Source organism: Mastigoproctus giganteus, chromosome 5 (genome assembly GCF_048544385.1).
Source record: "Mastigoproctus giganteus isolate SK-2022 chromosome 5, ASM4854438v1, whole genome shotgun sequence".
Lineage (NCBI taxonomy): Eukaryota > Metazoa > Arthropoda > Arachnida > Uropygi > Thelyphonidae > Mastigoproctus > Mastigoproctus giganteus.
Genome location: NC_143579.1, coordinates 194,287,894 through 194,297,903, shown reverse-complemented (window position 1 = coordinate 194,297,903; position 10,010 = coordinate 194,287,894). Strand labels below are relative to the sequence as shown.

Below are 10,010 nucleotides of genomic sequence, written 5' to 3'. Positions count from 1 at the left end.
CTTTGTCTAGTCTAATAAAGGAGGTAGTGTTCTCATATATTTGCTTCAAAATCATACCTATGCGTTGTCTTTCCAGTACCCGAAACATTGCCTTATGCTGTATGGAATCAAATGCCTTTTCATAATCCACAAATGTCAGGCATAATGGTGTTTTATATTAATTTGCTTTCTCGATTAGCTGTGATATTACGTGAATGTGATCCATAGTTGTGAATCCTCTCCTAAAGCCAGCTTGCTTTTTCGGTTGATTCTCATCAAGTATTCTTTCTAATCTGTTAGTTATGACCCTTGTGAACAATTTGTAGATGTGGGATAACAAGCTAATTGGTCTATAATTTCCAATTTCTGATTTATCTCCTTTCTTATGCAGCAAAACTATGATTGCATTTTGTGAAGAGTCTTGCCATTTTTTTGTGCCATGTCTCTTTCTCCCAATTTTAACAGCTCTACAGTAATTTTATCTTCCCCGGGGCTTCCTGATTCTTCAAAGCATGTTCTGCCTTATCAGGAAGGACATTGGGTATGTCGTATGTGTTACTAATTTGTGATTCCTTGTATAATTCCCTCGCTCCTTGTATAATTCTCTATAGTAGTCTTCTGCTATTTGAATTATGCCTTCTCTGTTATTTACAAGTACACCATCACTATTCTTCAGTTTCAGTATCATTTGTCTTTCTATATTACTGCTCATGGCTGCTGATTTAAGTCCTTTGTTTTCCCTTAATGCTTGTTCTACTTTTCTTGTGTTAAATCTTCTTATGTCCTCTTTGAGTTTCTTTCTAACGGCTTTGCATAACTCAGTATACTCAATTTTTTCCTTGTCAGTGTTTATCTTGCTCTTCATTTGTCGTCTTCGGTTCATCACGACAAGTATTTATTGACTAATTTTTTCTTCTTTGGATTTCTTTTTACCTATGGGTTTCTCAGGCTTTATCAATTTCAGAAAGCTGTAATATTCCTCGTCGATATCTTGGTCCTGAGCCATCTGCAGAAGCTCAAACTTGCTCTTAAGTTCTGGTACATACTGTTTTGTTTTTTCTCCTCTTCTGTTATCTCAAAGACCTTCATATTATTTATCCGAGTCAGTTTTTTCCCTTTCTTTTCTTACATATATATTAGGGGTGGCCAACGAGTCGATCGCAGATTTAATTTTGGTCATCACGACGAATTTTAAATATACAGTCGTCCCTCGATTTGTGCACCTCGTGCAATGAAATTTTTGAGATGGTAGATCGCGGTGCATTTTGAAGGAAAAAAGTAGATCGCATCACATATTAAGTTGGCCACTCCTGATCTACATCAAGTGTGCATCTTACCAATCTGTGATCATTTCCAACATTTACCTTGTTCAGGATGGTAATATCTGGTGAGTATGGGCTTGGCAAACCCAGGATCCTGAGCTGGATATCATCATTCTTCTCTTTCTTGGTGATGCCTTTCTACTTCTCTCTCTCTCTCTCTCTCTCTCTCTCTCTCTCTCTCTCACACACACGGTAACGCGGGAACTTTTTTTTTTTTGGCTGGTGCAGCATAAGCCTCAGGCTTGTACTATATGGCTAATAATAATAAAAATCATTCACGATATATCTTCTGTTAGTGAGGATGAAGTCGATTTCATTAGTTGGTAACCCATTTGGGCTCTTCCATGTCCACTTTCTGTTCATCCTTTTATTGAAAAAAGTGGTCATTACTGACAATCCTCGAGATTCTGCAAATTCCACAAGCCTTTCACCTCTGTTTTGTCTCTTTCCAACCTTAGCATTGAAATCCCCCATAATGATAGTGTAGTGGGTTTTCTGCTCATCTGGAAGACTCTCAATTTCGGTGTACATTTCTTCAACCTCATGGCTCGATGTTGGTGCATAAATCATTATAACCTTTAGCTTGTGCCTCTTAGAAATCCTGAGTAGTAGTCTTGACACCCTTGGTGATGTACTTTTGATTTCCAAAATGTTGTTTTTTATATCTTTATGGACCAGAAAGCCAACTCGATCTTCGCTTCTTTCACTGTTTCCATTGGTGTACAGCAGATTTCCACTTGATAAACTTATAAGTGATTCATTTCTTCTTCTTGTTTCAGCCAAACCGATGATATTCCAATTCACATTTTCTAATTCCTTTTCCAGCTCTAATATCCTGTCTTCACCGAATGACCACCCAAGATGTATTAAATTTACATTGCCAAAAAAAAAAATGAATTTCAAAAGAAAGTTTATTACGTTGCATTGTGTTAAAATCTGACTTTGCAAAGTCACACAACAATGGAATATTTGAATTCTTAAAATTAATGGCTTCTAAGGCAGGGTATCTGGCAATAAAGCCACTCGCATCACTTGGTATTATGTACACTATTTTGTGAAATCATTCTGTTTAACTTTGTACCGCAGTAATTGATGATGTCCTTTAGGAATAATTTGCATATAAAAAAGTAGTTGAAACCGTTAAATACAAATTTAAATATTTTTATATAAATTTCAAAATATTTAGTCAGTCACCTGATGATACTTAAATTACATTTTATTACAGCAGATGAAGATACTGCATTTTTTTTTACATACTACAAAAAATAATTCAATTTTTTATGTCCCATAAATAATTGAATTTTACCAATAATTTTATTTGAAAAGCTTGTTCTGATTTTTTATTCTTTCTAAATTAGACTTGATTTTATAACTGTTTCTTTGAAGGATCTGAAAATTTTAAAAATTTATTTGATATCACATAAGAGTGCAACACCTCTCAATATCCAATGATCTGGTCTTAATTTCTCAGTAGTTTGAAGCCACAAAGGGGTGATATAAGTCAAATCAGTACGTCTAGGTTTTTTATATACTGGACATTGATATAGTTTTGGATCTTTATCAGGCTCATTTACAGCAAACACATGAACAACAGGAAGAGCAGTGAAGAGTACCTTTGGCAAAGGCTCGACCAGACAATTACTTTTGCGATCCCAAGATGCTCCATCAATTGACAATCCATGCACATATACACCTTCCTGAAAGTTAGAATATTTAGATTAGGATAATCTGTCAAGCAACTGGAGCCTAAATTAAATACAACTATGTATTAATTACTTTATAGTTAGAATTTATGAACCTGATCTAATTTTTCTAACCATTTATTTGGCTTGATTAATTATACTGATGTGCAGTAATTTTGTTACTGCATCATCTTACTCTAAATCAGTTAACACTAACAGTTTGGACCCTGGGTACCAAGCAAATTCAAGGTCAAGTGTTCCTATTGGGAATTAAACAATGATTTTTTCCGAGTGATAAAAGTTCTTTTTAAGTTATATCATTTACTATCACCAGTTCTACACTTGAAAAGGCTCAAGTAAGAACAAAGAGGTGAAATTCATCTTTCTTCTTAATTTCATATATTTCTTTATTTACTGATGAACTAGCTTTTCTAAGATATTGATAGTTCAACTGTTGATGATTCTGCTCAGGTAGCCGAGCAGGATCATCAACAGTTATTTAGTTTTATTAATCAGTTAATTTAGTTTATCAGTTATTTAGTTTATGAATATTCATAAACTAAATAACTGAGAGTAAAGTGGAGGAGAAATTGTTGAAGATAAACATAAGAAAGGCACCTGGAGTGGATGGAATCTATCCAGTTATATTAAAAGAGCAGCAAAGGAAGTACCCATGGATTGGAGATGTGCAAACGTGATGCCAATCCACTTGGGATCACGTTTCAAAGGGAGACACAGGTAATCACAGACCTGTTAGTTTAACTTATGTTCCAGGGAAATTAATGGAGGCACTGGTTAAAGCAGCATTGCTTGTTTGTTTGTTATTTGGATTTTAGGAGAATTAGCAACTAAGGCCATATTGCTCCGGGAATATGCGGTTGTCATTCCCTGATCTTTCTGCATCCTCCGTATTTGGTGGTGACAGGATCGAACCTTGGTCTAATCAAGAAGTGTGCATTACGCACTGCTGCTCCTTCCCACCTGGCTACGGAGGCGCAAGAAGCACTGAATTAAATACATCTAGACAAGACTTCAGTTATAGCTTGGATGCAGCATGGGTTTGTTAAGGGGAAGTCTTGTCTGACCAATTTGATTGGATACTATGATGTAGTCATAAAGAAACTAGATGCAAAGAATAATTTTGATATTATATATTTGGATTTTAGAAAGGCTTTTGATACTGCTGCACATGGAAAACTGCTGCACAAATTGGAGCAGTGTGGCATTGGAGGCAAATTGCTGTTATGGATAAAGGGATGGTTAAATGGGAATAGACAGGGAGTGGTAATCAATGGACACTGCTCTTCGTGGACTAATGTTATTAGTGGGGTCCTCCATGGTTCAGTGTTGGGTCCATGTTGTTTTCTGTATTTATAAATGATATTCATGATGGTATATCAAGCTTAATGTCCAAGTTTGTAGACGATACGAAGGTCGGCAGGGTTGTTAATGACAGTACGCTGCTGCAACAGGATCTAGAAAAGTTGAGCAGATGGGCTGAGAGGTGGCAACTGAAGTTTAACATTGACAAATGTAAAGCAGTGCATATGGGAAGCAGTAACCCCAGAGTAACGTATCAACTGTGTGGTACTAAACTGACAGTGGTAGAGAGTGAAAAGGACCTGGGAGTAATTGCGCAGGCAGATATGAAGTTTTCTGAGTAGTGCATGGTGTGTTGTCAATGATATACAGGAATTTTTCTAGCAGGGATAAGGAGGTGATTATCCCCTTGTATAAGGCAATGGTCAGGCCACACCTTGAATACTGTATACAGGTCTGGAGGCCTCATTTTAAGAAGGATGTGGAGCTGTTGGAACGAGTACAGAGAAGGATAACAAGATTAGTGAATGGAACAAAGGGTTTCTCTTATGAAGAAGGTTTAAGTTTTGCAAATTAGTGTCTGGAGGAGACTAGGCACCAGCGAGGTGATCTGATTGAGGTGTATAAAGCCTTGAATGGTTTGAGCATTCTCAATGCTGATGGGATTCTTCCTCTTGCTCAGAATAATTGCCTGAGAGGGCATAAATTCAAATTGAGGAAGGACAGTTGTAGGATGAATGTATGGAAGTTTGCCTTTAGCCAGCGGGTGGTTGATTGCTGAAACAAACTTCCATCTATCATTGTATTTGATAGCTTAAATAGATTCAAGGCAGAACTAGACAAACATTTGGAGCGAGTGGATGGGTGAAATAAGAAGGTGTTTTTTTTTTTTTTTTTTTTTTTTTTGGCTGATGCTATATAAGCTTGCGGCACTGCTCCTGCCTTCCCGTGGCAGGGCTAACCTGGATGGAAAAGCTAATCCCCCAGAACGAAAAGGAGCTGAGAAGGATAAAGAAAATTATCCAGCATTACAGCCTCAGAGCTCAAAAACCACAGATTGGTATAACTCAGATCAAGGATATGCACATAATAAGGGCTTAAAAAAAGATAATCATCAACCAGAATATCCAACTTTCTTCGTTATCCATTCTTTAAGTAGTCAACCAGTGAGCAAACTCTTTCCATTTATCACACAGAGATTTCTAGAAAATGCTGCTGGACCACCTAAAATGGTCAAAAGATTACAGTCAGGGGATTTACTCATTGAGACAACATAGTCCAAACATTAGTAAAGGCACATGATGCAAGAAAGCAAGCTTATACAGCATTAGCCAAAAAAAAACACAAACCCTTCTCATTTCACCCATCCACTCGCTTCAAATGTTTGTCTAGTTCTGCCTTGAATCTATTTAAGCTATCACCCTACAGCGATAGATGGCAGTTTGTTCCAGTAATCAACCACCCTAACTAAAGGCAAACTTCTGCATGAAATCATATGACACCTTGCGCTTTCCTGGCTGCCTGTTTACACTGTTCAGAAAACTTTATATCTGCCCATATTTTAACTCCCAGATCCCTTTCCTCCTCCACTGTTTTTAATTCAACCCCACTAAGTGTATAGACCAAGGCAGATTTAGCTGCTAAAAATACTACAAATGTGATGTCATCTAATTTTAGAATTCCTTATATTGACCATAAATTCATTATCAAAGTGACATATAAAGACTAATGGACAGGGCTGCCACAAGTGGGTAGGCGGGGTAAGTGTCATTTATGGGCGGCAGTTCAAGAGGCCGGCAAAGTTTTTTTTGACATATGCAAGTCGGGCCACTGTTTAACAAACTTCTTTATAGCGAAATTTTCTATTTAGCAATATTTGTTGAATTTCCCTTGGTAATTACATTTAAATTAGTTTTCGTAGAACAAAGAAAATTTCCATATAACGAACAGGTTATGAGAGACTTAACTGGGAATGCATTGTTCACACCGCTGTCCTTCAGGCAATTAATGCTGCTACTAAGCACGAATTAAGAGCCAAAGAGGAAACTAATTCAGGAAATGCTTCCATATTTGGTAGACACAAATGGAGACAATGCAGATGAGAATTAGAAAAAAAATTAGTTCCAAAAGCCACCAGTAGCAGCATGCATGTGATCAGCCGAATGCAAATAAGAGTAACGAATCGGTACTCTTTGCTTTGGATTACCAGTCTGCAACTTAGGGTACTCGTAAAACCTATCCAACTGCCTGTTTACCAGTATTCAATGCGGCAGGCAAAAAAATTCATTTTAAATAAATACAGTACATTAAATTGCAGACTTATGTTAATTTGCTTATTTTCTAATCCGTGTTTCATATTTATATTTCACAGGGTTATATCCAGAACATGGATATAACCCTGTTCTGGGTGCTGCTGCCCCCATGTGTACAACAACCCCCCCTCAATTAAAGTGAAAAGTAGGACAAAACTCCCTTGGACAATAATAATACGAAACATTTAAACCATGAAGGTTGGCAGGGTTGTCAGGGACACTACTGACACTATGCTGCTGCAACAGTATCTGGATAGGTTGAGCAGATGGGCTGAGAGGTGGCAAATGAAGTTTAACATTGACAAATGTAAAGTACTACATATGGGAAACAGCAACCCCACAGCAACGTATCAACTCTGTGGTACTACACTGACAGTGGTAGAGAATGAAAGGGACTTGGAGGTGGTTGTGCAGGCAGATATGAAGTTCTCTGAGTAGTGCAGACAGGCTGCAAGAGTAGCTCATGGTGTATTGTCAATGATATATAGGAATTTTTCTAGCAGGGATAAGGAGGTGATTATTCCCTTGTATAAGGCAATGGTCAGGCCACACCTAGAGTACTGTATACAGGTCTGGAGGCCTCATTTCAAGAATTCCTTATATTGACCATAAATTCATTATCAAAGAGACATATAAAGACTAATGGACAGGGCTGCCACAAGTGGGTAGGCGGGGTAAGTGTCATTTACCAGCAAACTTCTCTGTACTCTAGCAGTAGAGCTGCTAGAGTACAGAGAAGGGCAACAAGATTAGTGAATGGAACAAAGGGGTGCTCTTATGAAAAAAGGCTTAAGTTTTGCAAATTACAGTGTCTGGAGACTAGACACCAGTGAGGTGATCTGATAGAGGTGTATAAAGCCTTGAATGGTTTGAGCATGCTCAATGCTGATGAATAATCACCTGAGAGGGCATAAATTGAAATTGAGGAAAGACAGATGTAGGATAGACATGTGGAAATTTGCCTTTAGCCAGCGGGTGGTTGGTTGGTGGAACAGACTTCCATCCCTTGTCGTGGAAGTTGATAGCCTAAATAAGTTTAAGGCTCAGCTGGACAGGTATTTCGAATGAACAGAGGGGTGAAGTGGAAGTGGTTTTTTTTTTGGCTGATGCTGCATAAGCTTGCTTTCTTGCATCAAATGCCTTTACTAATGCTAATTATTATTATTATTAGCTATATGGTGCAAGGAAGTCCGATGCTTATACTGCACCAGCAAAAAAAAAAAAAATTCCCGAGTTATCCTGAGAGAGAGAGAGAGAGTCAAAAGTAGAAGGGAATCACCAAGTAAGAGAAGAATGATGATATTGAACACAGGACCCTGGGTGTGCCAAGCACATATTCACCAGATGTGAGCCCCTGGGGTTAAGTATTTGTAGTTCTTTAAGAAAGAACACTTCTCTGAGAACATTTTTGTGTTATTATTTGTCCGAGGGGATTTTGTCCTAGTTCGTCTTGTCCTATGGGGGTTTTGTTCGGACCCAGCTGCCTGCACACTCTCGCTAGTATAAAGAGACCTGATACTAACAACTCCTACAATTACTGCGAAAAACACCAAATCGTCAAGAAAAAACTTGAGAAAAAGAAAAAAAAAAAACTAACCTCATCAATCATCCACGCTGAAAACTAGGGCCATGCCGAGCCACTGTCTGTAGTACCTGAGGCAAGAATGAAAAATTGCACCCTACCATTAATGATGGCAATTATTTAATCTTTTTTTTGGCACTCCTTTCAGCTTTTAATCTGAGGTATAAGTCACGTTTGCCCCACCCTCGGCATGGTTCTGCTGAAGGTATAAAATTCACACTAATATGCCATTCAATTACAGCCTTACATCCATCCTTTTGCAAATGGAACAACAACATGATAATTTTGCATTTCCCGCTATAATCAGCCAATCACAGAACTCAACCCTTCTTTGGCCACATTCACAACGGAGATACCCATGTTCTGTAGTTCAGCCAGAATAACATATGTGATATTATTTTTATCAAGGCAATGTATAGCCTTCAGGCGATTTTCTAAAGATTTATATGAAAATCATAATGGTAACTTTTTAGAATTTAGTGAAGCAATTGCTAAATTTGAGTTATGGCAGAAAATATTTGCCATATTCAGAAATCTGAATCGAAAAATATCGTGCATTGTTTGGGTGATCAAATGCAAAATGATATTACTGAAATAATTTCACAAAATATTAATACTAGATAAAATACTAGAAATGACTACAGAACCTAAATATTTTGGTATATCACTGAAAACGAAAATAAAGATATGGATACAAGGAAACATGGTAAATGCATGCCTTAAAAATTAAATGTTATAAATTTCTTTGTTTGATTATAATTTGGCATGATATTTTAAACAAAATTAATCCGGTAAGTAATATTCTCAAAAAGAAAAAAAAAAAAAAAGGATTCTGATATAGTAATAGTGGCATGTGATGCAAGAAAGAAAGTGTATGTAGCATCAGCCAAAAAAAAAAAAAAGAAGTTTGTTCCAGCAATTAACCACCCGCTAGCTAAAGGCAATTTTTGCATATCTGTTCTACAACTGTCTTTCCTCAATTTGAATTTATGCCCCCTTAGGTTTGTAATCTCAGCAAGCAGAAGAATCCCATCAGAATTCAGCATGCTCAGCCCATTCAAGGCCTTATACACCTCAATCAGATCACCTCACGCGTGCCTAGTCTCCAGCCGCTGTAATTTGCAGAACTTAAGCCTCTTGGTAAGAAGACCCCTTCGTTTCCCTCACCAATCTTGTTGCCCTTCTCTGTACATACTCAAGCAAATCTATATCCTTCCTAAAATGAGGCATTCAGACCTGTATGCAATACTCAAGGCATGACCTGACCATTGCCTCATACAGAGGGACAATCACCTCCTTTTCCCTGCTAGCAAAATTCCTATATATCATTGACGAAACCTCATGACCTGCCCTGGCAGCCTGTCTACATTGCTCAGAAAACTTCATATCTGACTGCACAATTACTCCCAGGTGTTTTTCATTTTCTACCACCCTAAGTGTAGTACCGCACAGTTGGTACGTTCCTCTACCCATATGCAGCTTTGCATTTGTCAATTTTAAACTTCAGTTACCACTTCTCAGCCCATCTGCCTAACTTTTCTAGATCCTGTTGCAGTAGCATACTGTCTTTACTGTCATTAACAACCCTGCCAACCTTTGTATCATCTGCAAATTTCGACACTAAGCCTGATATACCTTCATCAATATCATTAGCATTAGTAGAGGCATATAATAAATAAATAAATTTTCTGTTTATACTCCGGGACGACCAAACGGTCAGAGGAGTTCACAAGATAGACAGAATACAAGAAACAACAGCACTGTATTCAGTACTCACGGGTTTGAACCCCGGTCACTCAAGGCACGTGTACTT

At 37.7% G+C, this 10,010-nt stretch overlaps 1 protein-coding gene across 1 annotated transcript in view; it reads right to left on the bottom strand.

Moving 5' to 3' along the window:
- Positions 1–2,707: 2,707 nt before the first annotated feature.
- The window catches only part of LOC150085960 (dynein axonemal heavy chain 8-like), a 1,559,705-nt gene continuing 1,552,402 nt past the window's right edge, over positions 2,708–10,010 (bottom strand). The window contains exon 88 of the mRNA XM_090374756.1: positions 2,708–2,998. Coding sequence (XP_090230882.1) covers positions 2,708–2,998 — 291 coding nt within the window. The remainder of the gene's footprint in view (positions 2,999–10,010) is intronic.